General features: G+C 42.7%; 1 protein-coding gene across 1 annotated transcript; it reads left to right on the top strand.

Annotated features, from left to right (window-relative positions):
* Window positions 1–74: 74 nt before the first annotated feature.
* On the top strand, window positions 75–26,926 carry Stx11 (syntaxin 11). The gene is made up of 2 exons (XM_057763285.1): window positions 75–182; window positions 25,109–26,926. The coding sequence occupies exon 2, from the start codon at window positions 25,114–25,116 to the stop codon at window positions 25,975–25,977; it is 864 nt and encodes a 287-aa protein (XP_057619268.1). The 5' UTR covers window positions 75–182; window positions 25,109–25,113; the 3' UTR covers window positions 25,978–26,926.
* Window positions 26,927–27,166: the final 240 nt, after the last annotated feature.

Here is a 27,166-nt window from a genome sequence, read left to right as displayed (position 1 = left end):
CGCCCAGCTGTGTGGTCTCAGAGCGACAGGGGCGGGGCCAGCGGCGTCCAGATGCGGTCCGGGTGGAGCAGGGCTCGCACCGCGGCTGAGGAGCGCAGTCTGAGCCGGCGAGAAGCGCAGGGAGCAGGACGGCGGGGATACGCGGCCCCGGTTTCCTCCCGGCGTCCGGACGCCGGATCACGGTTTGTTTTGTCGCGGTAGTCCGCTTGGCTCCTTAGCTTTTTTAGCATCGAGGACGCGGGGCGCAGGACTGGCTGTGGTGGGGGTCGTGTTGACCCAGGGCTAGGATGCTGAGCAACAGTAGGTGGGTTTGGGGTGTGGTTCTCTCTGAGCGTCTAGGTACCTTCAGGAGGAGGCTTTGGGTCTCTCACCTAGAGCCGAAAACTTTTTAAATGTTTGAGAATATAATGAACGCTTCGTCAGAAGTGCTTCAGAAATTTACGAATGTAGACTGACTTTATAGAGCTACCCGAAGCAACATTTGTTTTCAGTCGAGATGCTGAGTGTTGTTTTATTCTTCTTTATTGAATGGAGGTGTTCTTTTCGGTTTGGTGGCCACTTTCTCAAACACATCAGAAGGGGCACTTCTCGACTTTAACTTGACAGTATGACTCAGGAGCCAGGAAATACAGGAACATAGATATCGCCTTGAAACAGCTCCCACAAAAGACCTTCCGGAGTTGTGTTTAGGAGGGAGACCTGGTGGCTTTGCTCAGGCAACCACACCACGGAATTCTGCCGGCCTTTTGACTCCACGAACATCAGCTGAGACCCGAGTTTTACTTCCTGTGACTCTCTCACTTGTTCGAGTCATTTCTCAGTAGAGGGAGGAGCTGTTGTTTTTACACAGGCATCCAAAAATGAGTCACGAGGCTGCTCTAATTGAGCGACTTTGCTAATAAGCCTTTGAAAAGTGGGGTTGGATCACCGGACATAGAATACGACCAGGGGATGAGACCGCTGTTGTCCAACTGGGGCAGGCGGTTTAGGGAGTAACTATTCAAGTTCTCAGTTTCCTAAAGCGTCTGGTGGGACAGCATGCCAGTCAGGATCACTAGGCTGATCTGAGATAACCTTTAAAATCACGCGCTTCGACACAGAAGCTCAGTAGAAAAGGAGTTTCGTTATCCAATAGTCACTTGGTTGCCATTTTCACTACTTGGTAGCAACAGGACATTTAATGGGATAATTGTAAGTCACTATGGAATTAATATTTCAGATAGTTTTCTTTTACCAAATTAGCGTTTTAGGAAACATACAGAAGCTTTTGAATAAGGTAGATGGTTCCTGGAGCCAGACATTAAGACCAAAGTCTCACAGTCGCTGGATAATAGCTCTTAGAAACAGACTTCACTGTCTAGAAGCTCAGTAGAGACAGGGATAACTGTCACCCTAGGTGAGCTGAGGTCAGCCCTAGACAGCAGCTACAAGGCTCTGGTCTGTTTTGGCCTCTTCATCAAGTTCCACGTATACATTCATGGACACAGTGCGATCCCGGCAGCTAGGGCCATAGGTGAGCAGGTTCTTAGGGAAATTCAACATCACGGGAGGGGTGCTATGAGAAACCTATACCCAAAGGAGTTGCCTCAGTGTGTGTGTGTGTGTGTGTGTGTGTGTGTGTGTGTGTGTGTGTTGAAATCTTGAGAGTCCGAATGTTTTGGATCATTGGTGGGTCAGCAAGGGGAAGTTGGAGGTCCAGTCCCCTGCTTGTCTTTGCACGCAGCCTATTTTTCACTCAGCATGTGATTTAAAGGTAAATTAGTGAGACATGACTTTTAAGTGTTTGAATTAACCATATTCCATGTTACTGAGTAGCTGTGTAAGGGTAAATGCAGTCTGTTTTTACCCCTGGGCAGTTGTGGGCATGCTTAGCAATGTGTCTTTTTAAGAACACCGTGACTAATGAGTGGTTCCTCACTGTAGACCACTAGATAGAAGCAACTGTCTGCTCACTGGTTTAGATGGTTTTTGCTCCTCATTCTGACGGTTGACCTCCATGACTTTAGTTACCTGAGTTCTGATATATTAAATAGAAGATTTCAGAAATAGTAATATACTTTGATTTATTTTATTTGAGACATGGTCTCATTGTGTAGCCCTGGCTGGGCTGGAATTCACTATGTAGACCAACCTGACCTAGGCCTGTTGAGTGTTCATCATGAAAGTGTATGCCACCACACCTGGTGGTAAGATACTTCAAGAGAGGGAATGTATTCATGCCGAATTAATCATGCCGTATTAATTGTTCTATTAATTCTTGTTCATCTCTTACTGTGAATAATTCATGAATTTAAACTTTATCTTAAATATGTGTGTACAGGGAGCAGTGTAAATAGAAGTCAGATATTCACCAGAGTCTCTTGGGCAGGGTCTGTGAGGATTAAGGTGGACTAAACATCCCAGTCCTCTGAGGCACCTAAATAGTAAAGGACAATAGCTAGCTTAAAACAACTTTAACTGCTATATTTCATCCCTCCCTTCACAGCATAGAGTCACGTCTTGTATAAGAAAGAAAAGATAAAGCATGGTACGCATTGCATTCCTGAGCTTTGGCTTGGGCTTGACGCATGATGGTGTGAAGACGCTTTAAACAATGAACCTGACTGTGGATGAGGGCTGTTCAGGAACTGGAGGGGTGGCTGGCCCAGCAAAAGGGACAACAGCAGTGCCGAGGACTGGAACAGTATTCTGTGGTCAGGAAATTCCAGCTTGTTTCCTGGGGGTGGGCTCATGGGAGGGCAGAGAGATGAGAGCGGAAAGACAAGAGGACAGGATCACAAAGGTCCGAATGCCACATGGGCTCCAGGACTTTATCCTGTGGGGGCCTCTGAGGAAAGAAACAGCATCAGACATGTGACTAGAACAAAATGGTGCTGAGGAGACGGCTCAGGCGGCAAGGCACTTGCCACACAAGCGCCAAGATTTGAGTCTGATCTCCAGCACCCATGTAAGGAGAACTGCTGTCACCTGTGATCTAAGCACTGGGTGAGCTGGGACAGAAGGGTCCCAGGACTTGCTGACCTTTTGGTCTACCTCCATCAATAAGTTCCAGGTCCAGTGAGAGAGCTTAGGCACCATGTCAACCTCTGACCTTAGACATGTGGACCCTCACACACGTGAACATGTGCACCCCCCCACATATGAAGATGTGCACACATATACATGGATAAACTTGAACACACACATACACACACTCTTAGAACAGATTGGCTGAGAGCAACATGGTCCTTGGGAGATTACTGTAATATTAAGATGAGAGCATGAACAAGGCTAGAATAAAGTGGTGCTGAGACAGGGAATTGAAGAAAGGCATTGATAGAACTCACATTGTATTAATATGCAGGATCCCGCTGCCTCTTGAGAGCTGGGCAGTGAGAAAGAACGGAAGAGGTAAGAAGATGCCTGTATTTCTCGTTAATGACTGGAATAGGAGCCTCCCACCCAAAGGAAGAGTTGGTGTAAGCTGAAGGATGGTGAGGAGTTTAGACATTACTTGGCATGTAAAATTTTACATGCCTTGGGCAAAATTTGGACCAAATAATAACTGGGATTTTATGTCAGTTAGTATTGTGAACTTGACACAAACTATAGTCATCTGGGAAGAGGGAGTTTCAACTGAGGAATTTCCTCCATCAGGCTGACCAGCAGGCATATCTGTGGGACATTTTATTGATTAATAATTGATTTGAAAGGGCCCAGTCCACTGTGGGTAGCACCATTCCTGAGAAGGTGGTCTTGGGTTGTAGTTTAAAAGCAAGCTGAACAAGAAATGGAGAGCAAGCTAATAAGAAGCATTCCTTCATGGTCTCTGCTTCAGTTCCTACTTTCGGGTTCCTGCCCCAAGCTCCTGTCCACCCTTCAATAATGGGTTATGTCCTAGGACATGTAAGCCAAACAAAGCCTTTTTTCTGTTAAATTGTTCTTGGTCAGTGTTTTAGCATAGCAACAAAAACCAAACTACGGTCAATGTATTGAGTGCTTTTGTAGACCAGGCATTATTCTAGGCTCAATAAATAGATTAAGTCTTTATTCCTCACTGGACTCCTGTGATAAGTTCTCTAACTACTACAAGGAAAAATGATTGACAGTATTGAAAAATTATCCCAAGCACCTGATCCATAGTTTCTACATGCTGACTTGCTTTCTGAAGAAACAGATGATTAAATAACTGCTTAGACTTCATACTATACTCAAGTTACCATCATTTTTTTTAATCACAACAATTCTTCTCTGAGCAGGAATGGCTCCAGTCATAATACGAACACTTCATGGCCTCTGTTTTGCTGTGTAGCATCTTTCTCCTGCTTTCCTTTTAAGAAATATGTGATCCATCTAGGAATACAACCGGGGTTACCATAAATTGCTCCAGTGTGGTGGTCTGAGTGAGAATGGCCTCCATAGGTTCATGTATTTGAATACTTGGTCTCAGTATGAGGATGGGCTTTAATGGTTCAAAAGCCTGCCTCCTTCCCAGTTCTCTCTCTCTCTCTCTCTCTCTCTGCCTCACAGTCGTCGAGTTCTCAGCTGCAGTTCCAGCACCATGCCCGTCTGCCTGCTGTCACGCTCCCCACCATGGATATAATGGACTAAACATCTTTATGGAGACTAAGAGCCTCTGAAGAGTGTCAGGGCTCCAGCCTCCAGAACTGTTTCTTAAGCACTGAATGTTCATTCAGCTTTTCCATTTTTTTTTTTTTTTTGATCTCTTGGTCAGTAGAAAGAGGCTGGCCAGGGGCCCAGGTGCTAATCAACAGATTGTGGATCCCATGGTGAAAGAATCACTAACAAATGCAGTCAGGGACATAAGAACTCCAAATCTCATACTCCTGCCTGGCTTGTGATCTGCCTGTGGATGCCAATTTCATCTTGCTTAGACTCTAAAACAGGTACTGCCCCTAACATGAAGAATCTCACATTAGTGAGCAGACCTGGTGTACCCTTATCCTCTTGGCATTAGCTTGACAGATGATTCAGTTATCGTCTGCTAAGACCCTGTTTTGTACTTGGGGCCTTTGAGTCAATGCCATTGGTCCTAACACAGGTATTCTCACCAGCAAGCCCCTCCCCACCAAGTCCAGCCCCAACTCTACACCATTCTCATTGTTTGATGACCTGATCTCCTCTGACTTGGGTAAATACTTTCGTTTTGGTTCAACACAGTATTGACCATCTTGACTTTGGGTCATTTAAAGATACAGACACCAAGCTGATGCTGTGCACAAACTTAACCAAACACACCAAGTCTAGTGCTCTAAAATGTTCCGACATATGAAACTTGGTGCCTTTCAATGTTTTCTTGCTCTGTGAATTAAATATCTTGACACTTGAGATTTATCAGGAAATTGAAAGTCACCTATTGTATGGAGGGCAACTTAGAGCCTTCTTAGACAACTCAACCTACCTGTCTCTTTTAAATTTAGATGTCTGTTTAAATTCCTATGGCTGCCTATGGTTCATCAAGTCCTTCTCGCAATAGAAAGTGAAAGATTTGCATTACTTTTTCATGTGGGTTTGTCTTGCTTCCTCAATTCTGTGGGAGTTCCCTAAGAGAGGGTCACTGCTATGGTTGGCTTTGGCCGGTTCCCTCAGAGCCCCCTCCGGCCCCACCCCTTTTCTAGCCATTCTGTGACTTCTGCTGAAAACAAAAGCATCTGTTATCATAAGCATTTGTGGTTCATTCTCTAAGCCTATGGGTCTTGGAGACTAGTGTATGTCATTCAAGTTCTTTATAAGGCTTACTAACTGGTAACTTTTAGTGTGAATTGGTTTGAGGGTTTGGAATCTCTAGTTGAGACAATGACGTGTCTTTAGTGATCACTGAGGGTGTTTTTCTTTTCACTGGGTTCTAAGATACTCGGGATAAAAGTCTCCCAATAAAGTATTTCTTTTTGTGTACTGGACTGTTCTACACCTCCCTCTGTTCAAAGATGTGAAGCAATATTCTTTACAGAACTTATTGGTTAATAATGTGAATTTCAGCTTTTTGGAATAATGGAGGAAGTAGGACATGTTCTGGCTTCAGGGTCAGCTCTGAATGGCAGCAAGCCTGCCTCCTCTCCCAGCTTCCTTCCTCACTTTCTGCTCACACCCATTGGGCTAGTGACCCACAATCTGATTTTGGATAAAGTTGGACAGCTCATGAGATGAATTCTGTATTGCACTGCCCACCTTGTAGCCTCTTTGTTTACTATAACAAACTACATGAAACGAAGTCTTGTTGCTATTTCAAGGCTCTTTATTGTTTACAGAGTCCTTTCTTATGGTGTAACAGCCTGGAAGGACAGAAAGGACAAATTGTATTATTACTGCTGTCATTGCCTCTCTCTCTCTCTCTCTCTCTCTCTCTCTCTCTCTCTCTCTCTCTCCAACACCAACCTTTTGAAAATCCTGAAACAGCCCAGTAAACCTCAGTGTGTAGCCTGAAGGTTATGAATATCAGAATGAATTGCCTAGGCTATTTCAAAAAAACAAAACAAAACAAAAAGACCAAAGAGGTGGAGCAAGAAGGAGGAAGAAGAAATAGAAGAATGAAAGAAGGAAAGGAGGGAGGGAGGAAGAGAGGAAAGGAGGAAGGGAGAGAGAAAGGAAAGGAGTGAGAGAGGAAAGAAAGTTCTGCCCTGGCTTTCTCTCATCTCAGATACAGAGACATCAAATTCCTTGAAAAGCTGTGCTTGAAGGAAGGTCCCCTTATAGGAATCAGTACACTGCAAGGACAGGAAGTTCCAGGAAGGCTTATGCAGAGCAAATGTCAAGGTGCTAGCTTTAAACCTTAATGACCCTCTAATAGCATGAAAGAGGTAGCTTAGGAAGAAAGATTAAACATTCATAGATGCAAGAAAACACATCGTTAGACTCACAGAAATGGGCAATCATTTTTCTTGGAAGAGGAAGGCACTTGAGAGCATATTGATTTGGAATCAGATCTTTGCAGGAAACAGAAGTCATCTGCAGAATAACCTGATCAATGGGGGCACTTCACTGTCTTCTTCGTTCCTGAGAAGTCTGGCAGTTGTCGTTTCTATGCCCTCTGTGTGTGCTTCAGGCTCCTGCTCAAGTTATTTCCGCCGCAGTTTTCTCTCCGAGTAAGCCACTGGGAGTTACCTCCAGCCCTATGTTCTCTAAGAAGACTTCATGTTTTCAGAGTTTGACACTCTCTTCTGAGCACCACTGCCTGGTCCTCCTCTCTTTATTGTTGAGTGTATTGCCACTGGGAGGTCAAGGACCATATTTCACCTGTGACTCATAAAAGTGACTGAAAAGAAGCATTCTAGTGACCTTATTTATTTGAGAACCATTTATCAAGGATCTCCATATTAGATACTCTAGAGAACATTACAAACCTAGCAGGCACTGGCACAGACACAATCCCCGACCCCATGGAGGTTGCGGGCAAGCAGAACCCAAACAGCAAGACACTGTGTTGTAAACTGCTCAGCAGGGGAACAAATGGTGAGTATTAGGAAAGAGGAAGCGTGGGGGAATGTCAGTTCATAGACCCAGTCTGAGATCAGAGAAGAGGTCACATTCTCAAGAAACCCAATTCACACTAAAATCGAAGCCGGGAGGGTGGATTTTGTTACAAGGGTCCCCTTTTCAGCAAAGGGAGATCTGCTGATTCTAGATCCAGATTGAGATTCCTTCACATGTGTATGTGGGCATGCTAATGCACACACATTTGTACCTGTGCATGATTGTATGTGTGTGCGCGCGTGTGCATGTGCTGGGAGGGAAATGCTGCTAAAAGAGAAGAAAGTGGTTCCTCCATTTGACGAGTGAAATCAATAAGAACAGAGAAGGAACTTTCTGGGTGTTTCATGGAATCTGCCATGGTTAGAAGTAGGTCTTAATATCCCAATATGTAATATATAGTGGCAAAAATCAAAATCAAACAAACAAACTTAAAGCTCTGAAATCCATTAATTTGTGTGGTAGATTTTTAAAAATTACTTTTAAGAGTATAGGGCTAGCAAGATGGCTCAGTGAGGAAGGGCATTTGTCACCAAGCCTAATAACCTGAGTTTGAAACCCAGGACCCACATGGTGATGGACACTGATACCCACAATCTTCACACAAAATGAATAAATAAATGCGGGGCCTGGAGAGAGAGCCCCACAGTCAAAAGCACTTGCTGCTCTTTCAGAGGACCCAGATTTGGTTTCCAGCATCCACATGGCTACCCACAGCACAGCCATTTGTAATTGCAGTTCCAGGGGATCTAACACCCTCTTCTGCACCGCTCAGGCATCAGGCATGCACGTGGTATACATACATACATACATACATACGTGCAGACAAACACTCATGCACATAAAATAAATAAATAAATAAATAAATGCAATAGAAATAGCTTTTAAAATAACTTTTTAGAGCCACTATGCTTGGTCTAGGAGTGTCACCCTTGAGATTTTGTTATAAATGGCCCAAGGGATGAAGCGCATGCATTCAGAGCTGTGTTGATTCCGAATTCTCATCTGTGAACTTGGCTCCCACGCAGGGGAGAGAGGTTGCAATACCTGTGTTGCAATTGGTAACCTCCTCCCAGCTTTGCAGTTCATGATGGCTCCTTCCTTTTTCTTCTCTTCTGGCCAATTGTTGATCTTATTATCTTGCTGACTTATTTTTCCTCTGCTTTTACAAACTTATCTGAGGACAAGAAAAGTGAATTTGTGATTTTTTTATTTATTTACTTTCTTAGCTATTAGGATTTAATATTTAAACTGCAAATCATGTGTATTACTTACTTTTCTGTGGCTGTAACAAAACAACGAGATCAAAGGAAACTTGAGGAGAATTTATTTTGTCATTGAGTTGCGAGGGTTAGAGCCCCGGATGGCAGAGAAATTTGACGGCATGTAGCAAGGATGGTGGCTGGAACAGGAAGCTGAGAGTTCACAGCTTGAATCTTGAGCACACAACAGAGAGTGTGAATTAGTAGGAGGCAGAGCTTTTTACTCTCAAAACTCTCCCCCAGTGACATACTTCCTCCACCAAGGCTACATCACCTAGGCCTCCCTGAACGGTGCCACCATCGAGGGATCAAGTGTTCAAATACCCAAGACTATGAGGGACATTTCTCGCTCAAATCACCACACATTATTATTATTTTGATCCATTAATCATATTTGTGAATTTGTGTGGTACCTTGTGACATTAAATAGCATGTGCAATGTGCATGATTAAATCAAGCTAACTAATATGCCCAGCATTTTTGTTTGCTTACCTCTATGACATAAAGCGTAGACATAAATTTTAAATTTAATTCCTTATTTTTTGAGTGTGTGGTGGCCAAAGACAGACAGCATGTGTCTTCTACTGTTTATTCTTTACCTTAATTTTAAAATTTATTTCTTATTGTTGGAGAGTTTCATATAGAAATATAATACATTTTATTTTTTCCAAAAAAAAATGAAATAACTTTTTAGATGATAAAATGTGTTCCTTAAGAAATCAAATTATAGACACGTCAACTTTTCTTCAAAGGTTAACAGCTGAGAGTAGGAATGTTCTACTTAGTCAGCATGTCTTTGTTGATATCAAACTGGACAATTTCTCAAGTTATGAATTGCTCTTAACTGAATTTTGGGAGCTGTGGACATTTGTGTACCTGGCTCACTGACAATCACCTTAATATTCCACACTGCTGTCCTCAGCATAAACAAGTGAACATTTTTCATTTTCATTGCTTCAGTTTAGTCTTAGTGCTGAAAGCACAGACAAAGCTTGTAGTTTTATTTCTCTCATTTTGAGCTAAGTTGCTAAGTCTAACTAGCACCTTGTTGTTCTCTTCCTGTTGTGCGGAGATTTCCAGTTATATGTCCTTATACTTGGTTTTCTTTCCCTCCGGGATTTCTCCAGACTGTTATCATTATTCTAATGGACAGATAAAGATTTGTGAATTTTTTTACTGGTGTTTCTCTTATTGATTTTGCATTTTTAAATCTATAATTTCCCGAGACATATTAGAGAGTTTATGGTAAAGTTACAGAAAATTCAGTATGTGCCAGCCAATTATGTCAGCCTGATTAGTTTAAATTCTTCTTCTTCTTATTCTGATATGCGTGTGATCACTTACCAGTTCTCTGTACGTAACTGCGATGTTTCTCAGTATTTTACTGTTATCCCTTGGTCTATACTTTTAGATTAAAAAATGCTATTTGCTTTTATTATTGTTTTATGATGTCATGTCAGCCAAGACCTCCTTTACTTTCTATTACTATATTTTCAATTTGTATAAAAAGTTTAAGTGTTCATTAGTTGAGGATTATTTGTTTTATTTTGTGTGTGTGTGTGTGTGTGTGTGTGTGTGTGTCACATGTGTGTGTTCCTCTGAGCACCTGGAAGCTGGAGATCAAACTCAGGCACCATTCCAAAGGTATATTCTTTTTGTTTTTTGAAACAGGCCCCTTCACTTGTTTGGAAATCCCTGATTAGCGTGGTCGACTGGCCAGCCAACCCCTGGGTCTACCTGCCTCTGCCTCACCAGAGCCAGGAAACAAACTTGTGCCACCAGACCTGTCTTTTTGTTTTGTTTTGTTTTTGTTTGTTTCTTTGTTTTTATGTCCATTTGGAGAAATGAACTCGTCACTTCACTGACTAAGCCATCACCCCAGCCCCGTGAGAGTTACTTTAGGATCATGATCTCAACTTTCCCCTGTTTCCATGTCATTGGCACTGTGGAGGCAGAACTTGAACTCACTGTCCTCCTGCCTCGGCCTCCCCAGTGTGGAGATCATGTGTATGCATACCACAACTGGCCTGGGTAATTTTCATTTTCAGGTTTTTAATTTAAAGCCTTGTGGGAAGCTTGGGTTTATTGCAATCAAAACTTAACACATGAAGACTTTCTGATTCCCTCGTAAATGTGTTTGAGGCTTTATTCTGGAGTGGAATCTACCCAGAGTCAATGTCAGAATGAGGCATACTCAGCAGGAAGACAGCTTGTGAATTCTCTCTCTCTTGTTTTCTTCCTTCCTTCCTTCCTTCCTTCCTTCCTTCCTTCCTTCCTTCCTTCCTTTCTTCCTTTTTCTTTTCTTTTTTTCTCATCTTTTCAAGACAGGGTCTCTCTATAATGCCGCTCTGGCTGTCCTGGAACTCTCTACGTACACCAGACCAAACTGGCCTTGAACTCACAGCTATCTTCTTGCCTCACCCACCCGAGTGCTGAGATTGGAAGTGTGTGCCACCATGCCTGGCTCTTCTGAAGCCTTCATCACCCTACACTAGCCCAAAGTCATAGCATCCGCCTTCTGTTTGTAGTTGTATTTCAGAGACAGTCTTCCCCCTTTCGCGCCTCCCAGCTTCCCTCTGTCCTTCCCTTTCCCCCTTTCACTCCCCTTCCCATTCTGACCTTCAGGAAGGACGTTTATTGAGTGTACTGCAAGGGCACAGTGAGCTGATGAATAGCTCAAATCCCACCTACAACTTCTTTGTTTTTGTTTTTCCAGTACTAGGGATGAAACCCAGGCCCCTGCACATGCTAGAAAAGCACTCTGTGACTGAAATGCACCCCTGCTGCCTTTCTTGAGATGGGGTCTCATTTACTTCCCAGTCTGCCCTTGAGCTGTCTTTAGCTCAAGCAGGCTTTGAACTTATAATTAGCCAATCCCTGAAAAAATGGGTAATATTATGTCTATGTCTGTGTCGTTCTTTTCTAATTTTTATCAAACTTACATATTTGAGAAAAACAAGTTAATTCCATTAAACATGTAATGAAAAAAACTCAGTCTTCTTTCTCATTTCCACCAAAGGCAACCACACCCGACCCCCTGAGATGTGTGTCTTCAACCTCCAAACGGCGTACCCCTTTCAAAATTTTCTGGTTTTTTTTTTTTTTTCAGTTTTAGGCATTGAGAGTGCTATAGCTCATTTTCCCCCTTCTCTGTCAAGACATGCACACCCACCCCCAGTGCAACTCTTCATAATTTAAGACTGATCAATATTCAGTGATTAATATTATGAACACACTAACTGAAGCAGAACCTTGTATTATATCCTGATTATGTTCTGGAACGCACTGTATGGTCCGTTTTCCAGATAGATAGTTACTTTTTTCCCCTTGTTCTAGTCTCGTTAGCTTGGCTTTCTTTCCAATTACGCAACTCCAGATTTTGTCTAAATCTCCTCTCAGATGATGATCCCTCTGGAATTCTGTTATCTTCATCTTCCTGCCCAAGCCCACAGACTCCTTCCTCATCTGAAAGACAGTTTTTCAGTCAGGTGCCCAGTTGCCAGTTTAAACCTTTCCTCTGTCACCCCACTCCGGGGAGCTCTTGCTGTACAAGCCTGAGGACCTGACTTCGGATCACTGGCACCTGGAGAGCCAGGTATGGCAGCTCAGGTCTGTGATCCCTACACGGAACAGGCAGAGAAAAGAAACCCCCAGGGGCTTGCTGGTCAGGCAGCCCAGCTGAATCACTCCAGGTTCGGTGAGAGACCTTGTCACAAACAATAAGATGGAAAGTGATGGACACATGGGGACATGGCATGTTATCAGGGCTCAGACTGGCTTACGAACATCATGCATGATTCTTTCACAGCCTCAGAAATGTATGAAACTGGAAGAACCACTTTGAGATGCTTGAACATAAATGCACATGTGACCATTCTCTTTCTTTCTAGAATTTTCTTAACTTTCCAGGGTTGCCTTCATTTTATTTAGTTTCACCTGCATAGTTTACGAAAAAAAAATTTTGTTGGTGGAATGTTCCACATGGTTTTTCTCAGTGGCTCTGTGAGATGTCCCTATCCAGAAGAAACTTCCCAGAATCCTCTGCTTTACCAGAGAAATGTGCTCCACATCATAGCTCCAGGGTTGGTGCTTCTGAATGCGATTGCTGAATATTCATCATTTGTTGGGATAAAAAGAATCTGGAAACAGACATTTTAGGTTTTTATTGTGGGATATTTTTATAGTCATGACACATTTTTTTTAAAAATAAGTTATTTATTCTCATTTTATATACATTGCTGCTTTGCCTGTACGTCTGTGTGAGGGCCCCCTGGAATAGGAGCTACAGACAGTTGAGCTGCCATGTGGGTGCTGGGAATTGAACCCAAGTCCTCTAGAAGAGCAGCGAGTGTTCTCAATCACTGAGCCATCCCTCCAGCCCCCAAATCTTTATTTTTATATGAGATTATTTTTGTGAGATTTTTGTGCTCTTATAAAGAGTTAAACAGGAGGGAGAGATTTTTAGAATAGATAGGAAATAAGTTATGCAAAAGCTCAAATAGTGTTGACAGGAAGGCTCCATCAGTAGAGGACGTGCTGTGAAAGTCTGGTGACCGGAGTTCAGTCCCTGGAACTGATTTAAAGGTAGGTAGAAGGAAAGAACTGTCACAAGATTGTTTTCTGATCTCCAGATATAGCCATGTGCGCCATAGTGTACAATGTGCCCCTACAACCCCCATTAAAAATGTTTAAGCTCAAATAATATAGTAAGTCCTAGGTGTCAAGGTTGCTTTTGGCCATAGTTGAAATGGGACATAAGCTGTTAATAGCACACTGGCTGTATTAATAGCACTGTTCACATATGTGGTTACCAGGTCCGCATTATTTCTTTGAGCAGATTAAGGTCCCATGGATCTCAAGAACTGATGAAAGTAGATAGCAAAGACAGAGTGCTAACTCTTTCTTGTGTGAAAGCTCCTCATGGAACATCCCACTGAGTCCTCTCCCAACACTGAGGTCGGCATTCATTCATGGGAGAAGGTAGCTAGCAAGGAAAGGCAACAAAGACGGGTTTGGAAAGCCCCAGTCTCTTAAGAATCGCATCCCTTCTTGGGAATCCCCCCTGTGTACCTACTGGGACCCTGGAAGCTGGCGAATCCCAGAGGAGGCCTATCAGTAGCACAGATGGGGCCAGAACATGACTTCACACAACAGCCAGGACTGAACCTTCAATGTCTAGTAGACCCCTGGGTCCGAGGACAATTCTCCTGTCACCTTAACATTCTGAAGGATGAGTCTGGCCACATCAACTCCTGACAGTTTTTAGAGACTTAGTTAAATGTTCACTAATTTCAGTTCTTTTTAGTTCGGTGGTGAGAAACCGCTCTGGTTCAGTTTTTGCTGACACTGTGTGGTAGACAGATGTGAAGGTTGCTCTGTACCCGCTGACTGCTCTTTATTTGGGTGAGTTGAACAGTAGAATTGAGGTACACTCAAAACTACTCACTTCCATTCCAAAACTGGCTCTTCAGGTTCTCCAGATCTCTTATCAGACTGAACCATGGCCAAGGTTAAAGCTACCAGGTATCTCTGTGCTGTCCTGTGCAGCATGGGCAACATGAAGACTACAGTTTTCAACAGGAAAGACACAACTATCCACACATTTGTTAAGAAATGTGTGATTCTTGAAAAGTGAATGCATCTGCTTTATATAAAATTTTAGATAATAAATGAATAGAATATCATAAATGTAATATGCAGTTAAAAATATATACTTTAGGCCATGATCATCAAATATTATGAGCATCAAGATAGTTATTTGGAATATTGCTTTTATTTTCATTTCAAATTATGACAGATTTTCATTTGAAATGCATGAGAATTTACTTTCCATAAATTACGATTTTTCTATGATTCCTGTTAGCTTCCTAAACTGGGATTCAAAAAAAAAAAATTCACTTGGGAGGCACAGAGCAACCCAAAGATGGCACCCCTAGATAGTTATTAGTCATTTCTTATGTTTGTGAGGGTAGCATGAATTGGTCTATATAAACCTTCCACAATTAGCAAACTCTGGATGGACTCCCCTTGGTCGTGTCCAGGCTCAGTCATTCAGCCCCTCTCTTCGCGTGGTCTCCAGTCTCTCTCCAGCTTCCTCACAATGTCCCCATGGGAAATGGCGGCAGTCAGAAATTTCATAGATACGTAGATTGTCAGACTTACACAGCAAGTCTTTTATCCACGGAGCAAACTCACTTGCCTAAAAATTAAAACGGACACATTTTTAAATTTTAAAAATTATTTTTAATATTTAAACATTTTAAACTAGAATAGAATTACACAAACTCTTCTCTTTCTCATTCCCCCCAGTACATTCCCTCAGTTCCCACCCATGTCTTCTCCACTCCAAAGCTTATAGTATTTTTCTTTATTATTGCTACATTTATGTGTACATATGTATATGCATAATAGGTATCTGCACAGTATATAAATAGAACCTGCTGAGTCCACTTTTGGTTGGTTGTGCATGTTTTCTGGGCTGACTAGTGTGCTGGATAATCAGTAAGGGAGATCGTCCCTGGAAGAAGCTAATCCTCCCTCTCTTGGCAGTCAGTAGTTGCCTGTATAGCTCTGTGTTTGGGGATGGTACCCCATGAAACTGTCCCCTTTCCATGCTCATTGATGTTGCCATTGTTCTGGTCGTTTTTGTGCAGCCATATCTAGGAGAGAGTTTCACAGCAAATACTTTTAGCACTTCTTCTATCCCCATCTTTTATAATTATACTCCTTCTCAATAAAGAATTATTAAACTCTCATATTGTGCCTTTAGTGCACCCTACGGAAAGGTTAAATATGTTTTTGGCAAATGCACTTTTCAAAAAACCAACCCTATTTGGTTTTTATTTTCTTTTTTTAAAATTACCTTGAGAACAAAAAGAAAGTATTTTAAGCTTATAATCTCTAAACAATAAAAGAATACTTTCTTGCTAGATGGTGGTGGCACAGGCCTTTAATCCCAGCACTCAGAAGGCAGAGGTAGTCCAATCTCAGTTTGCTACACATTGAGTTCCAGAGAGCAGGCAGGGCTGCACAGAGAAACTTTGTCTTAAAAACAAACTAAAACAAAAGAATACTTTCTTCCTTTTTGGTACGCCCACTTTTAAAATCAAGAAACAGAGCAGAGCATCCAGGATTACTAGGTTGAGTGAAATGATTCTTAATGGATTTGAGTCAACGGGGGGGGGGGGGGGAGAGCCTGTGTTGTCTTTTAAGGGTGTGTTCTGATGGGTGAGCTTGAGAACAACCACGAAGCTACTGCGACAGAGTGGAATGTCCTGTTCCCAGCCAGATGACTGTGCTGTGGGGGTGGCTGGGCAGGAGTAAGTGGTTGAGCAAGCTCTGTACAGGACAATCACAGCTGAGCAGGCCGTGACCTCATCAAGCGTGGGTAGGGCTGTGCCTTCTGCCAGCCAGGCAGTGTACCCCTGTGCGGGCAGCACCCACTAGAGAAGGGGTGCTATACAAGCTTTTCCCAGGGTCTCCTATGGTCCAGCAAACACCTTTTGATCTGTAGCTGTCATCTCCTTTAATAATTATTTAAAATTTACTATAAGCCCCAGGCCTAACAGCTGTATATCACAGAACCTGAAGTAAGAGCTTAACCACTGTCCAAAAGTGACCGTTTATGCTCTCTTGGGGACAAGATCCTTTCTGCTTCATCCATAGTTAGATACGGCAAATACTGCAAAGTGCCTATGTCTAAACGTGTTCTTAAGTTCATATTGAAGGGAAAACATTAAACTTCCTGAACTTTGAGCATTGTAGTCATTTGAATGTCATTGTCCCCCATAAACTCACAGGGAAGGGCGCTATTAGGAGATGTGGTTTTGTTGGAGGAAGTGTGTCACTGTCGGGGTGGGCTTTGAGGTTTCCTATGCTCAAGATAACACCAGGGTCTGAGTCCACGTACTGTTGTCTTCTGATCAAGACATAGCCAACATTATGTCTGCCTACACTCCGCCATGCTCTCTGTCATGATAAGAATGAACGGAACCTCCGAAATGGAACTACCCAACTAAATAGTTTCCTTATAAGAGTTGCCATGGTCATGGTGTCTCTTCACAGTGATAGAAACCTTAACAAAGACACATGAAAGCAGAATGAAGTCTGAAACCCGTGTTTATCATAAGTGTAAGTTTAGAAAGGATTGTAGCGTTTGTTTCCCTCTCATCTTCTCCAATGCACCTCTCTAGCAAACTCCCCATGGTCCAATCTGAACCTCCCTCTGCTCTGCCTTCTGCACAACCGTGTCTGATTCCCCTCACCACAGGTCAAAATACTTGTACCATATTGCTGTGAAGCCAGGAAGGATTTTATTTGTTGGTATTAGGCAACATTTCCTTGATGTATAAATTGGTTTGTCATACCGAGGTACGACAGTCCGAATGGCTTCTAGGCCTGTCAAGTTTGCTGACCACAGTCTACCAAGGGCAGCTAAGAATGGAGCCCAACGCAAAACCCTCAAACTTACTTAAACAACAATATATTATGGGTTGGTTGGTTTTTTGTTTGTTTGTTTTTACAATTCAGCATGTAGTTCTCCGGTATGAACTTTGTAGATGGCAGTGGTATTACAGTGTCAAAAGGCTGGATACCCCTGGCACCAGAAACTCATTTCTTACAAGTTCAGGGGTGCTGTAAATTCAATGTCCGGGTGTTGGCAAGTTTGAAGGTTTGAATGAGATGTCCACCAATGTCTGGGTCATTTGACCCCTCGGTCCCTAGTTGATGGCACTGTTTGAGAGATTTAGGACGTATGGCCTTGCTGGAGGAAGTATGTCACTCGAGACGGGTTTTAAGAGTTTAAAGACTCACTGCTTTGAGTTTGCTTGCTCTGCTTTGTGCTTGCTGTTCAAGATGTGAGCCCTCAGCTTTCTGCTCCTGCTGCCTTGCCTGTTGCTTCCCCGCCATGATGGACTCCATGGCTCTGGAACCGTAAGCCTCGGTAAACTCGTTCTTCTTGAAGTTGTCTTGGTCTGGGTGTTTGTTACAGCCAGAGGAAAAAAATGACAAATTTGACAAGGTTTGTTTCTTCTGAGGCTTGTTTCCTTGGCTCACAGATTAACTCTATTTTCTCCTAGCTTTCCTTTGAGTGTGCAAACTTTCTCCCACTGGATTCCTTGCCAGCCATATTGAATTAAGATCCATCCCCGAAAGACTTCGTTTTAACTTAATATCTTCAATAACAGTGCCAAATACAGAGGCACTCTGACATGCGAGGGTCAGGACTTTCACATATGAATTTGGAAGGAGGCACGGTAAAGGCAAAATAATCACATGCGATAGTTACTGGCAACCACTCTGATTCAGACAGCTAAAAGATCGTTTTGTTTTGTCTTAAATGAGCCAGATTTTTCGTTTATTCGTTTCTTGGGTTTGAAGTATTCTCCAATGATATCCTTGGCCTGAGCTTCTTTGCCGTAGCCCTTAACCACTGCACAGCTGCAACCAACCACTTTCTGTGGCTTCCCCTCTTGATCGGTTTCACAGAGGCCTGACCGTTCACCTAGTTTCTTGTCATCAGCCTTAATCAGCCTGTTTGGGTGCTTACCACAAAATGTCTCCACCAACCTGACGTACATAGACTCATCACAATTGGATGCAAGCCCACAGAGATGGATGTGGTGTCTGTCTAAGGTTTAGCAGTTTCCCCTATGGCGTGTGCTCGGCCATTGGGGATAAGGGCACATTTTATACAGCAATATTGACATCTGTTATACCTTCCTAGGCCATGGTGGTAGATTATGGGTGAGGTCAAATCTTGAATATACTTGTGCCCCTGCCTCCACACATCTGTGTGGCAACAGAAAAAAAAGCAAGACAATGAAAAGCTTTAAGCCCTTTTTATTGGTGGTCAGAACAAAGTCGGCTTATGCCTCTGAAAAGTGTCTTGGTGCCCAAACTCAGGCATACAGAGTTTTTAGAGGCCAAAAGCACAAGGACCATAATTTACATCAAGTTAGATGAGTGAGGGTCAGTTTATGAACTGACATTCGTTTATGAACATAGTAATTATTTTAGACACAATATGCCAATTATTATTTTACTTACAACTTTTCTAGTTATTTGATTTACTTTAATCATTTGGTCAAGGCCATGGAAATCTCAAATGTGTTGCGAAGGCAGACATGGCCGTTGGGAGGTTGGGGAGAGGGCTGAGAACTGTCTAAGCAAATACAAAAATGGAGTCAGGACAAGGTGGCATTATCTTTGTCATTTCAAAGGGGCATAATTTAGACTAAAAAAATGAAAAAATTTTTCTTTTTTTTTTTGTTGCTGCAGACATAACTTATGAGCAGAGTTATAGCTACACATTGTGTTTACAAACGTTTCTTCAGAGATGAGCAGGAACAGTGACTGTCCTAGCTATTCTCTGTAGCATCCAGTGTGTCAGTTATGTCATTATCATCTCCATTCACTGATCTTCCTGAGTCCTCTTTCCTGATAAGACAGAACATGTGTATGTAGGAGTATGCGTGTGGTGGTATCCTCATGTGTTCACGTGTGTGCACACACCTGTGCATGCAGATGTTGATACATATGTGTATGTCTGCATGTATAGGCCAGTAGTTAACATAGATATCTTCAAAATTTTTCTCCACCTTATTTTTTGAGTGAAGGTCTCACTGAATTTGGAACTCCGGGGATTCACCTTTCTCTACTGTCCCAGGGCCACGATTACAGATTAGCATCACTGAACCCAGATTTTTCACATGGGTTCTGGGGAATTTCAACCCAGGTCCTCATGTTTGGGTGGCAAACTCTCTACCTACTGAACCATATTTAGAAAATAGCAAGATTTTCCGGAACAAATTCAATAGTAGGATCTGGGTCCCAATGGCCCTTATATTTAGCTAATAGAGTCATGCCAGCTTTCAGTTTGAATTCTGTTAGATAACTTATTATTGTACTTCAAGGTGCCACATAATAGTGAAAACCAATATCCATTTTCAATGCCCTTTTGTTGGTGTCTGCCTTAACTGTTCATATGAGAGTGAAGAGATTCTAATAAACCCTACCATGCTTGCTTACTCCACCACTAGGCTTCCTGGATCGTTTTCACAACTTGCCAGACTGAAAGTAAGTTCTCAGTTAATCTTCATTTCCCATGCAGCCCCTCTTCATCCTCAGAAGACAGAAGACAGTGATAATGGAAAACACCGTCTTTCTGGTAGTGGAGGCGAGAGAGGCCAAGAGCCATCCTTTTCTTCGCTGCTGGTTCTGGGCCCATTCATTCTGTATTTGGCCTGGGGACCATTAAGGTGTTCCAGCACTGCCCGACCTTCATGGTCGCAAAGCTTCCACAATAAGAATCTGTGGAATGGGCTACAAATTTGGCTGTGTACTAAATGTTACAAGGAGCTCACTCTGGAAGCCCCAGTGCAGGCAGCTGCAACACTGGGAACCCTCCGGGAGACTTCATGGTCTCCCGAGGTCTGAAATCCACTTGGGCGCCATCACCTCTTCACTTCTCTATGTGTGTTCACGTGTCATTTTATTGTTCAACAGAAGAAGGGTTAAGCAACCCCTCTTCCTTCCCTTCCTCCTTAATGTACTGAGATCTCTCAGGTCACATTAGATGTGCACATAAAGGAAAGTTAGAAGAAAACCAGCTTTCTGGTAGTTAAAAACCATCTTTGGTGCTTTCCACCTGAGTGTGAATTAAAGCAGAAGTTACTTTAATGACTTCATGAGCAGTTTACCAATGTTTATTCACAGCGGCTCTTTACCGCTGTGAAACTCTGGGTTGGCTGAATTGTCTGATTTGTTTTTATCAGTTACTATAGTTTCGTCTTTTAGGGTGTCATGGTACATATCAACCAACCAACTATAAAGCTGCTTTTGACGCTCTTTTGTGCCCTCATCTATGTTCTGATGTGCCTTCAGTAAAAACGCATATTTCAAATATTTCCAAAGACACTCTCGGAATGGAAACCTCCTGGTTCACGCACGCACACACACACACATTTTAGTTTTCCTGATGCTTGCCTGCTGGCAGCTGGAAGAACTTCCAAGTGAGTAGAACTTCCAAGTGAGTAGAACTTCCAAGTGAGTAGAACTTACCCATCTAGGTCTGTGCTGTGTAGGAAGAGTGGGCTGGAAGGTTCCAGGAAGGCTTTCAGTTAATGCCTGCCAAAGGGCCTGGACACGCCCTCTGCCCTTCCCATTTCCTTACAGGTTAAGGACTTGTACCTTCAAATGCTTTTAGATCTTTACTGATTGAGGACCTATGGTATCAGGTGGTGAGATTCTAAACAGAAGTCACTCTGTGAACATTTTGATACCATCTTCGAGGTGCTTTGGACTCTGCTTTGCTGAGAACAAGGTGGTCTCTTCCCATGGTTCTTTCCAGCTTCAGAGGAGCAGTAGAGAGTGTATGACCTGTCTACGGATAGAGTACTAGAAATCTGGTATGTGTGACTCTTTCCCTTTGCCAGCAATTCCCTTCCATGATAATGTTTTGCAAGGCTTGGTCAAGATTCAAGGAAAGCATCTATGCTCTATTCTTGTTGTGTCCTTCAAAATGTATTCATTTTGTCCACCCACTTCTTGGAGAGTAGAATGCACTGAACACTACCTTAAGCAGATGGAATTAGCTCCCATTCTGTACTAATGAGTTAGCATACTTCCTCAGGGAACACGGAATGTCAATCTAATGGTCACACATAGATTACAATTAATTATCAATCTATATGTAGCTCATAAAATTATGGAAAATATAGAACAGCAAACGGAAGTAATAGTGACAGTCATGTTATATCCCATGACTCAAGGAAAACACTCTGATGCATCTTGCTCAAGTCTAGTTCAAAGAGTTGTGTGGTACTGCCTCAGTTTCTCCCTAGCTACCTTTCCTACCCGAGAGAACTTGGGCTTTCCATCTCATTAGATGGCCTTCTACACTCTGTGACTTACAGAGTAGCCAGTAAGTAGCTCAGCATTCTGTGCCTCGAAGCCATTTTGGAATATCTACAAATTTGATATGGTGGTGGAAATATGCATATTTCACAGGCTCCACACATCTTCCCATGTGTCCTTAGAATAAATACCTGCTTGAAAAGCTTTCAGTATGTGTTGCTGAGCTGTCCTCATGTGTTCTATCAGTGTTCCCTCTTTCCAGCATTTTCTTTTCTTTTTTTAAATATTTATTTATTATGTATACAATATTCTATCTGTGTGTATGCCTGAAGGCCAGAAGAGGGCGCCAGACCTCTTTACAGATGGTTGTGAGCCACCATGCGGTTGCTAGGAATTGAACTCAGGACCTTTGGAAGAGCAGGCAAAGCTCTTAACCACTGAGTCATCTCTCCAGCCCTCCAGCATTTTCTTTAAAAGTCTCGGAATCATGTATTACTTTTAAATGTTTCCTGATAACTTGGTGGGAGAAAAAGGAAAAAAAAAAAAAAGAGAGAGGCTGGAGAAATGGCTCAGTAGTTAAGACCACATACAGCTCTTGCAGAAGACTGGGTTTCTGTGCCCAGCACCCACACTGGGTGGGTCACAGCTGCATCTAACTCTACCTCCAGGGGATTTGCATCTGGATTCCTCAGACACTGTACTCAAGTGCACATACCCACCCACACATACACACACTTAATTAAAAATAATAAAGAAGAATTTAAGAAGAAAAAGTAAAAAACTCACTGATATATTTTGTATTTTTTTGTTTAATAGTGAATTTTTTATGATTATACATTTGCTATAATATTAGAGTAGAACCTGGTCCAGAAATGATATTTATGGAGACAGATTTATCTAACTTGATTTAAACTTAGTGCAGTATGTACATGTATTGAAACATGACATAGTACCCCACTAATATGAACAATCTTATGTTTATATGTCAGTTAAAATTAATTATAAATAATTAAACTATAGACATCTTAGCCCATTATCAGCCTCATAATTTCTCCCCAAGTCTCTCCGCAGGCTGGATCTTTTTACTGTCCAGTCAATTATTCTGCAAGGAGAATGACGTTCATTGACACTGAGAAAGCCTAATATTGACTTTACTCGCCAAAGGACAGAAATGACATTTTAAGCAGGATAATGTGAATTATTAAGAATTACCATTACAGAATAGAATTTCTACTTAGCTTACATAGATAACGTTTTTGGCAGCTGGGAGGCCATGGCCAGTGCTCACCATTTCTCTGTGGTTACTAATCCACATGCCCACCCTGCGTCAGCACTGCTGTATGGCACTAATTATGTCAACCTGATAGAAGCCTTTGAGATCAAGTCCTCTGCGTGATCGTGGAGCTCTTGGGAGCTGTGCTTTGTCACAGACTATGTCCTAGGAACAGGTTTTTTTCCTAACCAGAAAGCATCATATATAAGGGCAAGCTAGCTCCAACTCACATTTTCACTCCACTCAAAATGTGTATACTTAGAAAACATGGTTTTGTCTTAACAACGATTTGTACCAACCTCGCAAAAGGGGCAAAGTTTCTGTTGCATGATGGATATATGAGACTGTGTTATATTATTGTCATAAGATTGTATGATTCAAAGTTTTTGTATAAATGGTTTTTGATTGTGAAAAATGTCAACAATAGTTACCATTAGAAAATGATATTGGGAAAAGGAGCTAAGAAATCGTAGAGAAATCTTTTTCTTCCCCTCCAGTGGGGTCTGGCTGTGTTGCTACTGGAACTCATAAGCTCAAGTGTTCATCCTGCCTCAGCCTCCCCGACAGCTGATCCTGTCTTTGATGTCCAAATTTTGTTTTGTATCACTTTACTAGAATTGCCTTTATTTTGGTGTTATTTTACTTCAAACAGGTTCCGCTTTGGCATTTGTTTGTGTGTGTATGTTCTCGTGTATGTGTGTGTGTGTTCCTGTGTGGGAGGGTCCATGTGCATGAGTGTGTGCAAGCATGTTGGTGTCTTCCTAGGTCACTCTCCACCTTATTTTTAGAGACAGAATCTCCTGCCGAAGTTAGAGCTCCCTGATTTGTTTCGCCTGACTGGCCACCAAGCCCTGAAGAGCCCTCTGTGCAATCCCAGCACCGGGGTTACAGGTGTGCACTACCGTATCCACCTTTTGTATAGGGGCTCAAGATCATACTCAGATCCTCTGAGCCATCCACCCAGCACCTTTACAGCATGAGTTTTATTTATTTATTTATCTGTTTACTTATTTATTCATTTAAGACAGGGTCTCACTACGTAGCCCTGGCAAGGGATGGAACTCACCATGTAAACCAGGCTAGCCTCAAATTTACAGTGATATATCAGTCTTTGCCTTTGGATCAAAGGCATGCACAGCCATCTCACTCATCTCTTTGGTTTTATTTCGTGTGTGTGTGTGTCTGTCTGTCTGTCTGTCTGCCTGAGTGTGGTTGATCACGAAGGCCACGAGAGGGTATTGGATCACCTGAGTTATGGACAGTTGTGAACCAGCAGGCATGAGTGCAGAGAACTGAACTCAGGTCCTCAGCTAGAGCAGAACCTCATCCTTAACCACTGAGTCATCTCTAGTGCAGCCTGTGACGTCATTTTTAAGAGACAAATACATCAACTCTACTTTTTTTTTTGTTTTTGCTTTTGTTTTGTAACTCTGGCTGTTCTGGAACTCACTCTGAACACCAGGTTGGCCTCAAAACTCAGAGATCCACCTGCCTCTGCTACAAAATGCTGGGATTAGAGTTGTAGCCACCATTCAGACTAAATAAGCCAACTCAACTTTTAAGAGTTCTTCTAAGTACAAGGGAGGGATGTTTAACAGTGACAGCCACAAAATCAAGAAAAATTAGTGTCTGTCTCAAAGCCTAGTACACTGTCTTTATTCAAAAGTTTGCAGACTTTCTGGTCCCCCTTCCCCCTTGTATCTGTGTGTCTAATTCTTTTATTTATTTATTTATTTATTTATTTTTTATTTATTTATTTATTTATTTATTTATTTATTTATTTATTTTCTTCGAGACAGAGTTTCTCTGTGTAACAGCTCTGGCTGTCCTAGAACTCACTTTGTAGATCTAACTGGTCTAGAACTCAAAGAGATCCTTCTTGCCTCTGCCTCCCAAGTGCTGGGAATAAAGGTGTACACCACCACCACCAAGGCTAGTGTGTCTAATTCTTGATGGAGAAACAAGAAACAAGAAAAAAGAATTAATTCCCAAAGCAATCTAAACTTTTAAATCAGTGGCTGAGTTGAGGGCACCTGTGTCATTGGAGTACCTTATGTAGAGGATGTGAAACACAACCCAGACCCTGATCTGAGTCGTAGTATGTCTCTACTTGTGGGTGAAATGTCACGGGGCATTGAGCCCCTTGATGCACCCAGGGAAAAGGAATGAGGAGCTCTGAGGTTCAGTCCCTCTTAATGAAAAGATTTGACTGTCGCTAGAGGATTCTAACTGCTATCTCTACTTGTAGCTAAAATGAAGGACCGGCTTGCAGAGCTTCTGGAGTTGTCCAGGAGCTATGACCAGCAATTCCCAGACGGGGACGATGACTTTGACGCTCCCCACGAGGACATCGTGTTCGAGACCGACCACATCCTGGAGTCCTTGTACCGGGTCATCCAGGACATCCAGGATGAAAACCAACTGCTGATGGTGGACGTGAAGCGCCTGGGGAGGCAGAACGTCCGCTTCCTCACATCCATGCGGCGCCTCAGCAGCATCAAGCGCGACACCAACTCCATCGCCAAGGCCATCAAGACCCGGGGCGAGGGCATCCACCAGAAGCTTCGCTCCATGAAGGAGCTGAGCGAACAGGCAGAGGCCCGGCACGGCTCGCAATCGGCGGTGGCACGCATCTCGCAAGCGCAATACAACGCGCTGGCCCGCGCCTTCCAGCAGGCTATGTACGAGTACAACCAGGCCGAGATGAAACAACGCGACAACTGCAAGATCCGCATCCAGCGGCAGCTGGAGATCATGGGCAAGGACGTGTCGGGTGAGCAGATCGAGGACATGTTCGAACAGGGTAAGTGGGACGTGTTCTCAGAGAACCTGCTGGCCGATGTGAAGGGCGCGCGGGCTGCGCTCAACGAGATCGAGAGCCGCCACCGCGAGCTGCTGCGGCTGGAGGGTCGCATCCGCGACGTGCACGAGCTCTTCCTGCAGATGGCTGTGCTGGTGGAGAAGCAGGCGGACACGCTGAACGTCATCGAGCTCAATGTGCAGAAGACCCTCGACTACACGGGCGAGGCCAAGGCGCAGGTGCGCAAGGCGGTGCAGTACAAGAAGAAGAACCCCTGCAGGACCATCTGCTGCTTCTGCTGCCCCTGCATCAACTAGCAGCTGGCTTGGACCTTCACCACCTGTGCCCTGAGGGAAACATGTTCAGGATGCCAGCCAAAGGCATCCTGCATTGGGCCGATGGAGAGGGCCCCAATGCCTGCAGAATTCAAAGCATAAAGAAAGAACGTTGGGGTTAGGAGGCAAGATTTGGGATCTGACACTTGCCTAGAAAGATGGTTTTTATCATCCTATGGTTCGTTAATGCAGGCAGATTACCAATGGAGTTGTGTGGCGTCATTATAAGATACCTAGCACTCAGCATCACAGGGAGGCGCTAATGCCGTTGCTAAGGTCAATGTCATGAAGACTAAAAGAGGAAGTCCAATTACGTATACTAATAGTATGAGCACATTATCAAAATTCGTCTTTGTTTATCTTCTCTGGAAAGTTCCTTGGTGCTATTCGATTTTGAGTATTTCGTAGTTCAATTTGAGTAGCATTGACCTGGGGTAAACTGGATTTCATTCACTTCTGATTATTTATTTATTTTGCATGAGCTTTGCCTATGTAGAAACCTTCCCTCGGTTCTCTTCAGCCACTTATTAAACCACACCGAACATACACGGTTTCCTTATCTCTCTCACCTTCTGTAACTTCCACCAGAATATATATGCACATACACACACGTACATATATATGTATATATTCATGTATATAAATAATTTTTGAAATATTTTAAACACCAAATATTGAACAATCACTCAAATCGAACTTTTTTTATCACTCATGTTTTATATTTTTCACAGATAACATTTATTTAAAATTTATCTTTGTACTGAATTTCATACGATATATGTGTCTATGTAAACTAATATCCACTCATTTGTGTACATAATGGCCAATTGGATTGACTTTGCTTTGGGAAATTCTGTATTTAAATAATAAGAACATTGTTTGGTCAGTGCCAGTGTTGCTTTGACTGTCGTGAGTGTATTTCATCCCCGACTGCATGGCCCTCCGTGGGTCAGACTTTATTTTGAACAACTGCCATTCATGCAGATAAGTGGGAAAAACATGTGACACAATCAGAGGTACTAAAATGACGTTCTTGGAAATAATACTTCATCTTACTATGAACCTTTCTTTGCATGTGTTAAAGCAGAGAGACTTAAAGTGAAATCTTTTTTTTAAATAACCATAGTCCACATGACACTATAGCTATCTTTTTTTACATATTTACACCATG

The sequence above is a fragment of the Chionomys nivalis genome, chromosome 2, assembly GCF_950005125.1.
Source record: "Chionomys nivalis chromosome 2, mChiNiv1.1, whole genome shotgun sequence".
NCBI classification, from domain to species: Eukaryota; Metazoa; Chordata; class Mammalia; order Rodentia; family Cricetidae; genus Chionomys; species Chionomys nivalis.
Note: the sequence above shows the minus strand (reverse complement) of the source record. Positions and strands in the feature narration are given on the sequence as shown.

Coding starts and splice junctions, on each gene's coding strand:
- Stx11 (XM_057763285.1), top strand. CDS start 25,114: ATGAAGGACCGGCTTGCAGAGCTTCTGGAGTTGTCCAGGAGCTATGAC.